Below are 15183 nucleotides of genomic sequence, written 5' to 3'. Positions count from 1 at the left end.
CTTCATCCGACCCTTTAACTGCCTCCGTCACCACTGCCAGGCCTGCAGCGGCCACCATCAGCCAGAGTCTGTCTTTTAAAAGGGGTCTGCAGACTACTGTTGAGGGTAATGCCGATTAATATTTATTATCAGTTGATTCTGCCCCTTCCCGATCTATCTTTAGTACTCTTATCAAAAGACACTACTCTCTATTGCCACCGGTTACTTGGCTGGGCCCAACAGCATGTACCCTGACTGACGAGGTTTCTGTCTTTCTCTGTCTTATACAAACTTCATTTCAAGGCTACACCTTGTATTTCTTTCATCATGCTTGGAAGGAATTTCCCGTTCTATAACTCTCTCGGCGGGTTTTATCCACGTGGTAATGGCTTTCCCTCAAACCCTCATGGGCTATTTATAGCCTCAGAGTCACCCAACGCTGCCGTTCTTTACTTGTTTGCTTCTATGCATTTTGTCTCTCCTTTTCATCTTTTGCCCTCTGGTTTAACCCGGCCGTTCAATCAACCGCAAAGTGCTTGGTTTCCGTGATGCTGACTCTCCCCTCGCGCAAAGAGAACATCAACTCGAGGAAACCACCTGGATACGTCAGCAAAGTTCGTGTGCGGGATAGATATCACATCGTCGGTTTCATTAGTAGTGGAACATATGGCCGAGTCTACAAAGCCCTTGGCAAGAATGGGCAGAAAGGCGAGTTCGCGATCAAAAAGTCAGTCACTTCAATGCGGATCCTCTTGAGCATCGCTGATAATCGACAGATTCAAGCCTGACAAGGAAGGCGAGATCATCCAGTATACGGGTCTCTCACAGTCGGCTATACGCGAAATGGCCCTATGCTCCGAACTGGACCATGCTAACGTAGTGCAATTGGCGGAGATCATTTTGGAAGACAAGTGCATCTTCATGGTTTTCGAATACACAGAGCACGACTTACTCCAAATCATCCATCACCATACGCAGCCGCAAAGGCACCCAATTCCAGCGGCCATGGTGAGGTCGATCCTGTTCCAGCTGCTCAATGGTTTATTATACCTCCATACGAATTGGGTTCTACACCGTGATCTTAAACCAGCAAACATCCTGGTGACATCAAGTGGCGCCATTCGCATTGGTGACCTGGGCCTCGCGCGCCTTTTCTACAAGCCCTTGAACTCGCTCTTCTCCGGCGACAAGGTCGTCGTTACCATTTGGTATCGTGCCCCGGAATTACTAATGGGCAGCCGGCATTATACACCCGCTGTGGACCTATGGGCTGTTGGCTGTATCTTCGCCGAATTGCTATCTCTTCGCCCCATTTTCAAAGGGGAGGAAGCCAAAATGGACAGCAAGAAGACGGTCCCGTTCCAGCGCAATCAAATGATGAAGATCATTGATATCATGGGCCTACCACACAAGGATAACTGGCCGGGCATCGTCTCAATGCCCGAATACTCCCAACTCCAGTCCCTCGCAATGTCCCGCACTCCGAACCACCTCAGCCGAACCTCGAACCTTCGAAGCTGGTACCAGACCTGCCTGAAAAATGGCGGATACTACCCCTCCTCTAGCGTCGGCACGCCCGGCGAGGACGGCTTCGATTTACTATCCCGCCTACTCGATTACGATCCGACTCGACGGATCACCGCAAGCGAAGCGCTCGAACACCCTTATTTCAAGAACGGTGGCCCGATCTCAGCCAACTGCTTTGCGGGATTCGAGGGCAAATACCCACACCGACGCGTTACCCAGGACGATAACGATATCAGGACCGGGAGTCTCCCGGGTACCAAGCGGAGTGGTCTACCTGACGATAGCCTGCTGGGCCGGGCTACGAAGCGGATGAAGGAGTGATTGGGTACTATTTCGGGCGTTGTCGTTGGTTGCATAGGGGGCTACATTCTCGGCATCATTTTGTTATAGCATCTAATGGCGTTTAATGGTTCAGATTCTATCTTTACAATATAGACCATTAGCTTTGAATCAATCTACTAGGCTATCTCCCATCGAAGACGACCCTGTCTGAGGTTCTTGGACGTCACTGTCTCTGATGTTTATACTAGGGAACGTGCGATGGACTCAATCGGCGTTCACTCCTTCCTGCTAGGTTCCGGTGGCCGTACCTTCCCACATCAAACTCTTCCGAACGGGGAAGGTGCGCTGGGTTCCGGTCCGGCCGGTTGGACGGTCGCTCCTTCCTGTTCTGCTCGGTCATTCATCGCGCCTTCCCTCGCTTGTTACCTGGTTCTCTTCAACTAGGTAAGCATCCAGGTCAATACTACTACTTAGTTACCTCGTTACCACTGCTTAAGGTGGGGGTTCCCGCCCAGGTTAACGTGCGGAGATGCAGCTGGTTTTAACTTGAGCCTGTTCGGGTTTGGTATATCAAGTGAAGAGAGGGAACGATGAAGATTATCCTTACAGATTAGTGACATTTAATCGGTTTTGGTCTTGAAATAATCAGTCACTAGAAATCAATACTCATGCTTTGAACAAACTGATTCCATACATCAACGCGGTAATAAAGTATATATATCTTAACAATTCACAACCACCACTAGCAGATTACCAAATCATAACGTTGAAGCCGAAGTAGCTCATCCATGGCGAGGCATTGGCGGGCGTTCCAACACGCTTGATTAGCTGTGCAACCAGGTCATAGCAATGCTCGCGGATTCGAGGGCTATATTGACCGATTGCTATTAGGCTCAACAAACATTAAGCAAAGACATACATGAAGTACTGACCCTTGGTGGTGAATCCTCTATCCCATACCCTCCTCCGCTGGGCATGCCATGCCTTGTCCCGCATTGTATGGATCGACCCGCTGGGTAACTGTTATCGTACCAAGGCCCCTTGTTGCACGCAGAGCCCGGACCGTGAATGTCGCGTATAGAGTCAGTGTTGTTGATAGAGATCTCGCGGGGCCCTATAGAAGTTGTCTTGGCTCGTCATCCAGTTCTCAATAGTTCCCGTAGGAACAAGACTCACGAATGCGCACAAAATCTCCATATATCTGATGCATCTTATAGGTCTTTTGGTGGAAGTTGAAATCAGGGACAGTCTGAGCAACAGACCAGAATGCACTCAGCTTTGCCAGCGGGGGTCCTGGAATACTGCGCAGCGGATGCAAGAACGTGCGATAGAGGAGTATGCTACCAGAGAGTCCGAGCCAGTATCCAACGTTCACGGCAAAGAACAGAGATCTGCCATCCAGAGCGTTGAACCCTGATACTTTGAGGACTGTCGCCAATAGGACAACCTCTGCTGCGAGGTAGAACTTGGGAATTGATTTGCAAGGCCCGTCATGTTCACTCCATATGAATATGGCCGAATGGCTAGCAACTCCTGCTAAGCCCGCAAGACCGGCCCAGTGTATTGTCGACATCGTGAGGTACTTTTGCAGAGTGTCAAGGTTGCAACATCAAATGCTTGCTTTTGCACGAGGCAGTGACCTCGCACTATATATGCCACATGTGTAATGGCGGCCGTTTTGAGCATATGTAGCCGCAGACAGCTTGGTTGCCGTCTACGCGGCTGGCTGTGCGCCTGCATTCAGCCTCGCAACCTCGCCGCAGGGATTTGATATCGGCCAATTTAATTTGCTGAAGCAGTGAGGGGCTCTGCCAGCAAGTGTGTGCCTAGTCCTCGGCTGATGTCATTGATCTGCAGCTGAACAAGAGGATAAACGGCGCAGGCGAGTAGCGCTGCGCAAGACAGGGGGCAAGAGAAGGGGAGAGTGGATGCCGGGGGGAGGGGGGGAGAAGGGTGCTCGGATTATTTCCAAGAGAAGGAGGCTCGCAAGCAGCAGGCCAGCTGTTATATGACTCCACTTGGAGGTTGGAAGCTGCAGCTGGGCTGTCCGACAAATCATCGTTGACAAGGGCATAGCTGCTTTTGGTTAAGCCTGGGTGTCGCAGTTCCTCCCCGATGACAATGCCTATCATGGGGCAATGGTGCGACTGGGTGTTGGGACTCCATCTATGGTTAGAAAATGTCATTACAATTTCCTAGGTTATAGAACTCAAGTAAAGAAACGTCCGTGACGACGGGCAGGACGAGCTAAACCACCCAAGGACGACGCCCACAACATAAAACGCCCAGTGCTATGCTAGAAACCAAACGCCACGCCATATCACAAGGGCCAAAAGAAATAAAAGGTAGATAAAAACACAAGAAAGCCAAGTCAAGCATGCAATGCCGGTAAAAATAGCGACCGTGTAAATATATTATGCCTGACCACCCATATAAGCACCCTCAAAGTCCAGCCCATCAAGCATACCATTGACGCGGTCGATCTCTTTCGTCAGGTCCTCTAGGTTCATCGCAAGACTGCTGACCTCGTCGAACTTGCGCCGTTTATTTGCATCTGCAATCATCTCGGAGACGAAGAACTTTTGTTCTTCTAGCACAATGAGCCGCTCACGCAGGGCTTTTTCCTCTGCCTCGAGCGCCGACACGGCGCTGCTAGTCTCGCTAGCTATACTGCTGTTGCTGACGCTAGCAGGGACATTGTCGTTTTTGATCGAACTCAGAGCAGAGCTCTGTCGCCGATGCCCTCCTGTTGATACACTGCCGGGACTTCCAGGGGAATTTTCGAGGCTTGGGTGGGTGCCGTTTGGGGCGGCATGCTTTAGAATTTTAGGTAAAGTCTTCAAAGGAAGCATGTGAAGGTGTAGAAAGTTGTTAGCTTGCTGATGGATCGCTCTCTGAAGACGCTGTTGCGTTAGAGAATCTGTAGGTAGATTGCGGATACGTCTAGCAGCTGTATCGTATTGTGTGAAAGAGTCGGTTAACCGTTTGCGAACTTTCGATGCCTCCGCTAATTGAGCTGGGGTTGGCGGTCGCCTTGGGCTTCTACAAACTGTCAGTACTGCGAAAGGACAAGCGGATTCCCCAAACATACTGTAGGGCTGTGAGAAGCTTCTGAAACTTGGGCATGAGAAGCCGAATCCCACGCTCAAACTGCCTGAGGTTCTCATATGCTCTCACGTCAGCGGGCTTTCGCGCAACGTCTGCATCAAAGTCACGTTTGTCAAACAATGTCGACTTGCACTCTTTACAAAGTCTGACGTCGATGTTGATAGAGCCGACGTTTATTGATTTCTCCACATAGGCTTTTGACACTGATCAGGTTAGCGTTCAGCCAAGCGTGACTAGTTATAAACATACATGGTGTCACACTTAGCGGAACTTCGACAGAGCATCCCGTTGATACGTCACCACACACAACTCGCCCGCAAGTTCTGCAGTGGTGTCTTCGAAAAGTATAGCTCGAGAAATCTTGTTGGCAGAATGGACACCTCAGCACGCTAGCATCGTCCTGCCAGCTGACGACCGTTTGCTCGAGAGCCTTTCGCTCATCGAGCTGAAACGGGATAGGCCAGAGTTTGTTCGACTGAAGCTGCTCCGCGGGGAGACTAGCTAAGAGCTGAGTGAGCCTCGTCAGGCGCTTTTCTAGCCGAGAGACCTCCAGCAAAGTCTTGTCAACATTTAACTTCCTGACAGCCTTGAACTCGTCCATCCGATCTCGCACCAGGCCTGACGCATATTAGAATCTGCTTTGTAACCCACAAGGAGAACAAATACCGTTGTGATCATTATATCCCTCTCGAGATTTATAACAAGTCTCACAAACTCTGTACCATAATCCGCGCACGGGTTCATGCTGTGCAGATCGAGAAAGCTTCATCTGATACATCGTATGCTCCTCGCAGAAAAGCTTTCCGCATTTTCGACAGTTTACACTCCCGTTGGTAGCGTTCAATCGCTGCCCACACGACGGCTCTAGACATGTATCGTAGAAGCCTCGAGGCTGCCAATGCTCCTTCGTTATAATATCCTCAGGGTCAAGCGGTCTCGGCTGCTGCTCGAGCGAGAAGTTCGGCGCATGATTCTGCGAATGAGTTTGTGATGGCCCAGGCGGTCGACTCGCGCCCGTTAAGGCTTGCTGGTTCTCGTTCGACTCGAAGACGTCCAGGCCCTTGAGTTTCTGGTTGAGCACAGCCAGCGGCTGGAAGCGCTTGGCCTTCTCCATCTGCGTCTTGAACCAATCCTTGACTTCATCTTGTCGGTCGTCTTCTAAGTTCTGATGAACGTCGTCGAGGTGTCTATGACTAGTGTTAATCGTAGCACGATCGAGAAGGGGGGTTGAATGCTTCGTCAGATACCTGTTTAGCTGTAGCAATGTGACCTAAGATTTGTTAGCGACACTCTCGATAATCCATAGCGCAAGCCGGGAATGAGCGAGTCTCACCATTTCCTCACTGCAGATTGGGCAGGACAACTGAGCCCCAGCGGCAGCCGGAGCAGCCGGTATCGTCGGGGCGCTTCCATTGTCGAGCGAGATGCGGGAGGTCAGGTCCTGGGTTTCGGACGAGATCCGGGATGTCGAATCTTGGGAATTGAGGGATAGGCTACTGGCGGAGGGTGAGAGGATATTCGGCCTTTGTGAAGGCGACGTTAGCGTTGTTGCTGGAGTACGAGCATTCGCGGAGCCCAAGACACGACCTCCACCCAGCGTCCTCCGGGACATGGTGAACTCGGATTATGGGAGCATGGGAAGGAAGGCCGCGGGAAGCGGGAGGCGGGACTTGTAGGTGAGCGCAGCGATGAAGGGTCAAGTAGCGAGAGGAGGGCTGGGCCTGAGGGTACCGCAAGAGAAAGAAGTGAGCAGGCGCCAGCTCCAGGTTGACGGAGAGAGCAAGCAGTCGGTGATCCGCGATTGAGGGGGTGGAGCTGCTGCTGCGGACACTGCCCAGTGGTGCCTAGACGCCTGAGGCAGCGTGGAACCTACACCCGCAGTTACACTACTACACTGTATGACTACACCGTACATCAGAGGTTTTTATTTTGCCCCGTCGCTGATAGGTAGAATGAAACGGATTTATAATTCCAGACGCAGTTGATTCTGGGAACACATTCTCATTGCAGCGTAGTCCGAGATTACTCGAATTATCTAGGCTTGATCTTACAACAGAGAGCATGATTTGATGGAACAAAGATCGTCTGAATTTGGAGTTGGACAATGGAACTTCAAGGTTATACCTAAGTAGGAACGATATATGGAAATGGCAAAAGACACATCGATCCATCCAGTGGGTGTGACCAATCATACCAAAGAAAAAAAGTATGGAGTAACTGTCGAATCGTGAGTCTTCGATGTTCCAAAAACAGTTTGTGGTGAGAATTGAGAGAATGAGATCCCAAGAGATAGATCATGCCATGTTGACATTGACTGGATGGGAAAAGCGCACCGGGATACGGTCGCGATGGCATAAGAAAGGATAATAAGAGACATCGGCAGCTAGACATAAAAGAAACAAAGAAAATTGACAATCATCCCAATAGCAGTAGTCAGTCCGTTACGTTTCGGTCATATTATGTATGTACGACGTTCGCATCACATGATTGGAGTCTTGCGCTTTTCGGCGCTCGACAACACAAGCATGGGCGTCTTGCGCCTCTCAGTACCCTGAGGAGCCGTCGTCTGACCAGCGACGACAGCAGCAACGGATGGTGATGCGTTTTGAGACGAAGGATGATCCGCGAATTTGGCTGCAAAGTACCCGTCCTTTTCACTTAGAGGAGTTGTGCTGAACGGGCTGTCTTGCGACTTGCGCTCTCGAGAGGATCTCTCCTTTCTCTCTGAGCCGATAGCACCATTAGCAACAGCACGCAGGCTGCCCAAGCTGGGTTTGCTCGAAAGACTGCCACTGCGGACTGTCGCATCGTCGTTGTCGGAGAAGGTGAATTCTTTCTCGCTTGCCGGAGTGTTGGTACCACCACTGCTGTGCCCTAGGCTCCGAGAATCTCCACGGCGCTCAATGCCCGCGCGCACCAGGTTGTGGACAGCACGTCGACGCTGGCGAGTGGCGAAGTTCTTGCTTCCTTCGTGCTTAGAGGTTGGCTTGGCAACGAGTTCTTCCAGCGAGGGCGGCCCACGAGGCTGGCGAACAGGGTGCTCACCAGCACGCCCTTGTCCTGGACCGAAGGTACCGGTGGCCGGAGTCACAATCGGAGCAGTTCTAGGGCCGGTGACGTGAGCAGCACTGTTTGCTTTGTTGATGTCAATGCCGGTCTTGGGTCCTGGTCCGAAGGAAGTGTTCTTCTTGTGAGCCGCTCTGCGGAAGGCGTTGGCTGAAGGAGGAGGAAGGGGCGCGATTCCATCTTCGGAGCCTGGAGTGCCGATAGAGAATGAATCTTCCGAAGCATTTGCGGGTGACTTGACTGATTCGAGAGGCGGAGAGACCTCGGTCCGGAACGGGGGGACGTGCAGCGGAGGGGATTGAATCTCTTCGTCGGACTGATAGGGAGGCGAAAGGTCTTGCTGCGCGTTGTTGTCATAGATGTAGTTCAATTGGCCGGTCAACGGGTTGTAGACGGAGAACAATCCCGGCTGGCCAGCAATAGGTTGAACCACTGGCTGTACGCCCTGCTGAAGCTGCTGCTGGTAGAACCCCATGCCCATGCTCGAAGCGGTCATTGGGATAAAGTCGTGCTGCTGTTGAGCAGGGTTCGCACCCAGGTTGAGGCCTTGGAACTGTTGGGCAGCAGCAGTAACGCTGAGCAGTTGCTGCTGCAAACGCTGTTGCTGAGCAGCAAGGAACAAATTCGTGGACATCAGTTCCGCATACATATTGTCATCCATGGCTATGTCGGTAGGAAAGTCAATGGCCGGAGGTGCGAGGACCTGCTCCGGCAAGGTATACATAGGGCGACCCGCATTTTGGTCGAGTCCCTGGTTCATCATCAAAGAGTGTCGCGGGAATCCAGTTCCCGTAGCAGTTTGTGGGATGTTGCGTTCGGCAGTGCGGTTGGAAAGGTTGCCATAACGATCTCCCTCCATACCGAGGTGCTGCCGGCGCTGGTTGTTGGAGGGGACAGTAGCCGACTTGGGAGCAGTCCTCAACCCCGCCAGAAGGTGAGAGCGACTGGTCCGTGGGGTGGCAACGGTCGCGGAAGGCTGCGATTCATCAATGGTCGAGATATGCGGCGGCGGCACACTCAATCGCTTGACGTTGGGGCCTTTTCTCCGAGACCCAAAGCTGGATCCAGGAGCACCCAGGGACGGGCCATTATTGAAAGATGAATTGTAAGTCATCTGAGCAAGACCGCCAGCGTCCATACTCATGGTTTTGTATCAGAACGTTGTATGTGCAGTAGACGAAAAGAACAGTCGTGGTATCTCAATGTTCAAGATGACGGAACGTGGCGGATAGCGTAGGGGGTATTCGCCAATTATGAGATTAAGAGGATCTTGAGGATAGAATGTCTATCACCAAGAATTAGCCGAAAGCGGCGCTGAGTGATGCAATGAACGAAGACAATTGGTCTCTGTTGGCTTCTAAAAGTTAGCTGACCTTCCGTATGGTGCACGAAACGCATCACCTACATATAAAAGGAGTGAAGCCCGCGCAGAAGCAAATGACCAGGCGTACAATTAACAGTGTATGCGTCTAGGTATGATGCAGCTGGATTCGGAAGATATAATGAAGGATAGACAGCAGGACGCGATCGTCAACGATCAAACGGAGCGGTGATCGAGAGAAGTAGCGGTCGGGGTTAACGATTAGAGGCAGTCGGTACTGTAATAAGCTCAAGAGATGCTCCGCAACCCTCGAGATGGCTGAAAATAAGCCGTTTTGGAATGAAAACGAGATTTGTATGAAATTCGAGACGACTTATTCCTCGAGTTGAAGGTAGTCGAACGTGTTGGTGAGAAAAGCCGCTTCCGAGGATTCTGTAAGGGGGATGCGTGATTGATTTTCTTTCTGCTCTTTTCAAACTTTTCGTGTCTTTCTCTTTTTGCCGTTTGTAAAGTATTTTCCGTGTGCCCAAAGCTTTGGGTAGGTCCGGGTTGAAGAAGCGTGGAGAAACGAGGCCTGAAGTTCCGCGAACGTTGGGTGCGTTCTGGTCTCGGCGCGTCGGTCGCTTTTCCCACACGTTAAATCCTCTTTCCGAGCTTTCGCCTCTGACTTCCGTTGCGACGGGCTAGAAAGAACCCAGATTCTTTTCAGTGGTCTAGGACTTTTCGGTTCTTTCGATGAGACGAAAGCTATCGAGCAACGAGAGGAGTGTTGGCAGGGCTGGCGACGGAAAAGAGAGTAAGGGTGAGGAAATGATATAGATTAAGAAACGAAAAAGAAGGGTGCGAAAGAAAAGCAAATGGAGAATTAGACGAACAAAGTCGATCGAGAGGGTAGAAAAGAAGAAGAAGCTAGTCGGAGCCCAGGGAGAGGGGAGGAGAGGAGGGTGAAGGGTAGAAAGAGAGGTCGGAGAGAGAAAGAAGACGAAGAGGCAGAGGCAGAGGCAGAGGAAGAACGAAGAGGCGGACGGACGAAACAGAATCGCCAGCCCGGACCTGGAGTTCGATAGTCAACGCTAATCACAATGAAGCTGCTATTAATACGCGATAATCCCCCAACTATCGACTGTCAATCACTCGGATTTAGAAAGCACCAATCTTGATTCACGTCTGACCATCTCCTTTACTGCACAATCTCATTCATCCTCCCTCTTTCTTGCTTTTCGCCGCTCATCTTGAATGTTGACACCTAAGGGTTCAGGCCGCCAGCTGAACTCCTGGACAGCCGCTAACTGTATTTGAACTAGCGTATGGAGCCCGGCAGCCACTGTCAGTGCAGCACGTCAAATGATTGGCCAGTCGGGCATCGTATGAATGCCTGAAAACGCAGGACCCCATCGTGGCCCGTGACCTCAATCAACGCTGGGGGAACGGACTTACGGAGCTGCCTGGATGACATACCTAGCATACCATCGATATCTGTTCGATAAAACAGAAACAAACCCCTCTGTCCCACTGGAGCGGCCGCACAACAACCTGCACCATCTTCCCTGCATCATGGGAGCCCCCTTCCCACCTTAATATCACCTGCAGGAGTCAAAAGAAAACAGCCGCTGTCCTCCGCCAATCCAACCCCAGGGACCTCCTGTCTCAGGTTTAGCGCATCTCTCGCTCCGGTCAACCCACCACCATTATTGGCTCTCGCTACCTGAACCCCCCAGCCTAGCGCCCTTCAACGTGGCTTCCCTCGTTGCCAGTTAGACTGTTGGATTCTCTTGCAAGATTCGCTCAGGAACCGCCGGCCTCGTGACTGGCGCTCTGCAGGGTGGGTTGGGCGCTTTGAGTCACGGGCTGGTGGCGAATGAGGAACTTGTGTGGCGTGGCAATTGTGATTTGGTTTCTTCTGATCCTGTTTGAGGAAGTTGACAGGTCGAGTGGGATTGTGCGGAGTATACAATGGTCTTTGTTCAGGCTGACGAAGTTGAGCAGATTCCAAAACGGATATTGGTATAGATAGAGATCTTGTTTATCATCGATCGCATGACAATTCCTATATACATTGTAATTTCTACAACCCTGTCATGCGTGGATTGTATACATACAGAGCCTGTGCTCTAAATAGCCCAGACTTCTGTTCCTTCTTATAGACATTAACCGGTACCAAAAAAATTGGCTAACACAACTCGAAGTACGCAGATGAAATAACAGGGTATCTGCTGACAAGACAGAAGGGGACATCAAGAAGCCTCCCAGGGATCAGTGCAAATAGCGAAGTCAAGGAAGGAGATCATATGATAGGCGGACGGGAGAGAAGGATCGAAAGCCGAGAGGATATGTGGGGAGGGTGATGAGGTTTGCAGTCGAAGAGGTCTAGGCGAGATGTATCGAGATAGTATGTGACGTTGGACATTCAATCAAGCGTCCACTGATACGACTGGGCCTGGGAATTTCAGTGAGGCCGAGTCTTTTTGTTCTGCATCCGGTGACTCGGGCTCAACACACTTCCCATTCATGCGGTCGAACTCGAGGGTCTCGGCCAGCTCAGCAGCCATTGGATCAAGCTCCTCCTCTTTAAGACCTGTGGCCAGGGCCACAAGCTTGCGATGAACATCGAATTTCGTGCTGACGCCAGCATCAGCTCGTTGTTGAGCTAGCTCCTTCACTGCTATCCGTCTTGTCTTTTGTTCAGTGCACAGCGTGCGGGCCAACTGGAACGTAGCGAGCATCTTATCCTGCTCGGTCGATGACGGAGGCACAGTCTGCGCTGGTACCGGAGTGGAAGCTAAACGATCTTTCAGACGGGCTTGCTGGATCTGCTCTAACAATGACTCGTAGTTGTTTCTCAGCTGCTCATATCTGCCAAGTTGCGCGTCGCTGGACTCCTCTGCAGCCTCTTTTGCAGCTAGCGCGTCGTATTGCCGCTTGATCTTTTGCCGATCCAACTCCAACTGCTCGTATAGTGCTTCTGGGTTGGCAACATCATCTGAATCTTGTTGGTTTGGTTTTGCAGCGCCATAACTTAAAGCGAGCTTTTTGTTCGCTTCTGCCATAATCGCGCCAATACGCTCGAGCAGTTGTGCGGTGGCAGAATTCGTCTCTTGCTGTTGACCAACGGAGTGTGGCTCCAAATTGGTAAGAGCACCGATTTCGCCATCTACGTGATCATTCCCCATAGTAATTGATGACGGCGGAGGAGGGACGTCCCGCTCTGAAGGATGGGCTCGTTGCATGATGCTAGAGGCAGTTTCCCCTCGTTTGTTGACCAAATCACCAGCCCTTGGGCAGCGCGAAAGAAGTAAATCAACCAAGCGAAAGACTCCATTCCGCGCAGCGACTAAAACAGCAGCATCGCCGTTCGAATCCTGACATGATAGTAAAAGGTCGACTTCTTCTGGAGAGAATGTGGTGCGCAGTCTTTCGAGCGCCACTTCACAGTAGTATCGAGAGCTCTTCCACTTTCCCTTGCTTTTCGTCGTTTGTGCTATGTGATGGAACAAGGTAGCTCCAAACCAGTCCCTGAATGATATCGTGTCAAGAAGAAGGTCCAGAAGGGCCGGGAATGTCCTCTTTTCGTAGTTGTTGGTGAATAGCACAGCACGCACCAGCGGTGTCTCTTCATGAATGGACAACGCTTTGATGTCCGCCCCCCTCCGCAGCAAGTCCTTGACGATCTCCAAATCACCCATCGCGCATGCCCAATGGAGGGCGGTATTTCCCGAATCATCAATAGGACGGTCCACTTGGAAGTTGGCCGGTGGTTGCGGAGGAGGCACTCGTGTTGCCTCCGGCGCATCACCAACGGTCATGAAATAATCTAGGAGCTGGTCTCCGTAGAGGATATGTTCCTGCTCACTGAGCGACATGGCCGCTACTTCGTTCATTCCGCGCTTGCGCTTCCTTGATGAGTAAGGACCATTTTGTGACATTGATATCATATCTTCATCGGCCATCATGGATGAAGAGTCGAGTGTTGCCTGTTCAAGCGCTTCGTCATCGTCGAAGCCGGTGTTGATATCATATTGCTCATGGTGGAAACTCGGCGGGCCCATGCTTCGGTGCGGCTTGGCCGCTGCAAACACCTCTTCATTGATGACCCTCTTGTTGCTGTTCTTCGGTGCCCTTGGCTTTGATGCTGCCGATGTATGCTTTGGTGCGGGAGGCGGGCTTCGGTCACCCGCTATGAAGTCGAAAATTGGTCGCAGTTTGTCGAGTATATTGTTGCGCTCCGCGAGCAAGCGACCTTCTGGAAGTGGAATCCATGTTCCTAGGCACAGCGATAAGTGAACGAGCATATGCGGCAAAGCGAGGACCTGAAGTACCTTGGTATTTTCCGTAACCGCCCTGAACCTTCTCGTGTACCCCTTTCTGCACCTCGCGCTCGAGGATACGAGTTCTCGCTGGCTTGTCAAACCCTGCAACTTTGAGTATATGTGTCGCATTGATCCAATCGTCAGATCGCCTTCGCATAACACTGTCGCTGCCAATCTTGAACTCATACACCGGGACCTAATCCACACCGTCAGATGGTTGTTCGTATTTGGTACTCCGCACGAAGTGAGTGGGCAAGGTGCGACTTACACTACTATATGTAGCCGAGTATACACCGGAAAAGTCCACCGCCGCCATTGTTTGCGTTTTCGCGGGCTAGATTAGCCCAATCGATTCCCAGTTGTGTTGAGCGCCGCTTCAGTCTGGCAACCGAGGGTCAAGAATCACACGGGCCTTAGCATCAATCTCACTATGAAGCAGTGCGGCCGCTAGAGTGTCAGATTCATGAATTAGCGATATGAAAAAGGTGAAAACAGCCACAAGTGGCTCGTCATAGACTCAACGATGCCTCACAAAACGCGGTGGTTCGCAGGGCTGCCGGCTCGAGACGCGCTCGACCGCGTAAAGTGGAATCTGAGCGCTAAGCCTGTTCTGGTCTAAGTCACATGATATCTCTCACATGACCTCACCGGGAAGGAACAGCAACCTTCTCCCCAAAGAGTTTCAAACCTCAAGCCGGTGGAATTGCCTAACGACCACACTCGATCGCACCGCTTTCTCCTCTCAATATGACTGTTGTCGAGTCGGTAAAGAGCGCCGTCGGGCTCGGCGAGACCCAGGGTACGTTCTTCGCTCAATTGGCCCGGACACGAACAGCAGTTGTGCTTGGTTTTAGAGCTCCGAACGTGCGTGAAACTAACAAACGCTTAGCTACCCGCGAGGAGATGTCTGCTGCTCGTCTTCCCTTACAATTCCGCGATTCCTGCGCACATCTCTTGATCCCGTTGAACCGATGCCGACAGAACGAATATTACCTTCCCTGGAAGTGCGAGGTATGAGTCCAGCTATTGAGGCATTCGCCTTCTCCGATTGTTCCCGGATCAATTGCTGATGCGGGGGGGGGGGGTGCTCTATAGGATGAGCGACACAGCTACGAAAAGTGCCAGTACGAGGAGTTTAAGAAGCGTGTTGCAAAGATGGATGAGCTCCGCGCTGCCAAGGGTGGTGAGCGGAGCAATTGATACCAATTATACGCCAATTTATCGACAGATGTGTTCGAGTTGCACGAAACAGCGAGTTATGTAAATAGAGATTCAAATGTCGTTTATCCAAGGACCTACATTGACGTTAGGTGATACCGAGCTTTCCGATGCCGTCCATCCATGTTCATGCAACCTCACCTATTCAGTTGCAGCTAACTGATGTTGTCTTCTATTATATCTTCGCACCGGGCAACTGCTGGGGCTTCTGGAGACTGGGAAGGCAAGGAGATTGATTCGTTGCTCCTGTCAAGACCAGTACTTTCCCTATGATGTGCACCGTCCAGTGAACGTTCCAAGGCTTTGATGGAACTTGGACTTTTGTCCCTGGCCAATCTCCGAGCACCTAAAATTGCTTATCATCGATAAGCCCCG

General features: G+C 51.4%; 6 protein-coding genes across 6 annotated transcripts; 2 read left to right on the top strand and 4 right to left on the bottom strand.

Annotated features, from left to right (window-relative positions):
* The first annotated feature begins 182 nt into the window (after window positions 1-182).
* Window positions 183-1937, top strand: ssn3 (cyclin-dependent serine/threonine protein kinase SSN3). Its single transcript, XM_073755244.1, has 3 exons — window positions 183-361; window positions 553-706; window positions 756-1937. The coding sequence occupies exons 1-3, from the start codon at window positions 307-309 to the stop codon at window positions 1825-1827; spliced, it is 1281 nt and encodes a 426-aa protein (XP_073617899.1). The 5' UTR covers window positions 183-306; the 3' UTR covers window positions 1828-1937.
* Window positions 1938-2460: 523 nt separating this feature from the next.
* BDV17DRAFT_19892 (uncharacterized protein) lies at window positions 2461-3487 on the bottom strand. The gene is made up of 3 exons (XM_073755235.1): window positions 2965-3487; window positions 2721-2902; window positions 2461-2656 (listed from the first exon to the last, which is right to left on the bottom strand). Exons 1-3 carry the CDS (start codon window positions 3359-3361, stop codon window positions 2630-2632), a joined length of 606 nt encoding a protein of 201 aa, XP_073617898.1. The 5' UTR covers window positions 3362-3487; the 3' UTR covers window positions 2461-2629.
* A 461-nt stretch (window positions 3488-3948) lies between these two features.
* On the bottom strand, window positions 3949-6692 carry BDV17DRAFT_256986 (putative vacuolar segregation protein (Pep7)). The gene is made up of 6 exons (XM_073757149.1): window positions 6230-6692; window positions 6144-6166; window positions 5563-6083; window positions 5146-5514; window positions 4880-5099; window positions 3949-4830 (listed from the first exon to the last, which is right to left on the bottom strand). Exons 1-6 carry the CDS (start codon window positions 6506-6508, stop codon window positions 4203-4205), a joined length of 2040 nt encoding a protein of 679 aa, XP_073617897.1. The 5' UTR covers window positions 6509-6692; the 3' UTR covers window positions 3949-4202.
* A 683-nt stretch (window positions 6693-7375) lies between these two features.
* BDV17DRAFT_280348 (uncharacterized protein) lies at window positions 7376-9106 on the bottom strand (the record flags this gene model as incomplete). Its single annotated transcript, XM_073759867.1, has 1 exon — window positions 7376-9106. One exon carries the CDS (start codon window positions 9104-9106, stop codon window positions 7376-7378), a length of 1731 nt encoding a protein of 576 aa, XP_073617896.1.
* A 2500-nt stretch (window positions 9107-11606) lies between these two features.
* On the bottom strand, window positions 11607-14130 carry BDV17DRAFT_19793 (putative APSES transcription factor). The gene is made up of 3 exons (XM_073755217.1): window positions 13859-14130; window positions 13600-13786; window positions 11607-13544 (listed from the first exon to the last, which is right to left on the bottom strand). Exons 1-3 carry the CDS (start codon window positions 13904-13906, stop codon window positions 11695-11697), a joined length of 2085 nt encoding a protein of 694 aa, XP_073617895.1. The 5' UTR covers window positions 13907-14130; the 3' UTR covers window positions 11607-11694.
* A 207-nt stretch (window positions 14131-14337) lies between these two features.
* Window positions 14338-14790, top strand: BDV17DRAFT_289058 (NADH dehydrogenase [ubiquinone] 1 beta subcomplex subunit 7; the record flags this gene model as incomplete). Its single annotated transcript, XM_073761575.1, has 3 exons — window positions 14338-14389; window positions 14480-14601; window positions 14716-14790. 3 exons carry the CDS (start codon window positions 14338-14340, stop codon window positions 14788-14790), a joined length of 249 nt encoding a protein of 82 aa, XP_073617894.1.
* Window positions 14791-15183: the final 393 nt, after the last annotated feature.

The sequence above is a fragment of the Aspergillus undulatus genome (genome assembly GCF_047715775.1).
Source record: "Aspergillus undulatus strain CBS 261.88 unplaced genomic scaffold BDV17scaffold_11, whole genome shotgun sequence".
Lineage (NCBI taxonomy): Eukaryota > Fungi > Ascomycota > Eurotiomycetes > Eurotiales > Aspergillaceae > Aspergillus > Aspergillus undulatus.
This window is presented reverse-complemented; position numbering and strand designations above follow the sequence as displayed.

Excerpts from the sequence above, each read along its gene's own strand:
- ssn3 (XM_073755244.1), top strand. The coding sequence starts at position 307 with ATGCTTGGAAGGAATTTCCCGTTCTATAACTCTCTCGGCGGGTTTTAT. Across the intron at positions 362-552 it reads CGGCGGGTTTTATCCACGTG|AGAACATCAACTCGAGGAAA; the intron begins GTAATGGCTTTC and ends CCTCGCGCAAAG. Across the intron at positions 707-755 it reads GGCGAGTTCGCGATCAAAAA|ATTCAAGCCTGACAAGGAAG; the intron begins GTCAGTCACTTC and ends GATAATCGACAG.
- BDV17DRAFT_19892 (XM_073755235.1), bottom strand. The coding sequence starts at position 3,361 with ATGTCGACAATACACTGGGCCGGTCTTGCGGGCTTAGCAGGAGTTGCT. Across the intron at positions 2,903-2,964 it reads TGGAGATTTTGTGCGCATTC|GGCCCCGCGAGATCTCTATC; the intron begins GTGAGTCTTGTT and ends CAACTTCTATAG. Across the intron at positions 2,657-2,720 it reads TAGAGGATTCACCACCAAGG|CCCTCGAATCCGCGAGCATT; the intron begins GTCAGTACTTCA and ends CGGTCAATATAG.
- BDV17DRAFT_19793 (XM_073755217.1), bottom strand. The coding sequence starts at position 13,906 with ATGGCGGCGGTGGACTTTTCCGGTGTATACTCGGCTACATATAGTAGT. Across the intron at positions 13,787-13,858 it reads ACTCGGCTACATATAGTAGT|GTCCCGGTGTATGAGTTCAA; the intron begins GTAAGTCGCACC and ends GGTGTGGATTAG. Across the intron at positions 13,545-13,599 it reads CGGTTACGGAAAATACCAAG|GAACATGGATTCCACTTCCA; the intron begins GTACTTCAGGTC and ends CGCTGTGCCTAG.
- BDV17DRAFT_256986 (XM_073757149.1), bottom strand. The coding sequence starts at position 6,508 with ATGTCCCGGAGGACGCTGGGTGGAGGTCGTGTCTTGGGCTCCGCGAAT. Across the intron at positions 6,167-6,229 it reads CAATCTGCAGTGAGGAAATG|GTCACATTGCTACAGCTAAA; the intron begins GTGAGACTCGCT and ends AACAAATCTTAG. Across the intron at positions 5,515-5,562 it reads GGGATATAATGATCACAACG|GCCTGGTGCGAGATCGGATG; the intron begins GTATTTGTTCTC and ends AATATGCGTCAG.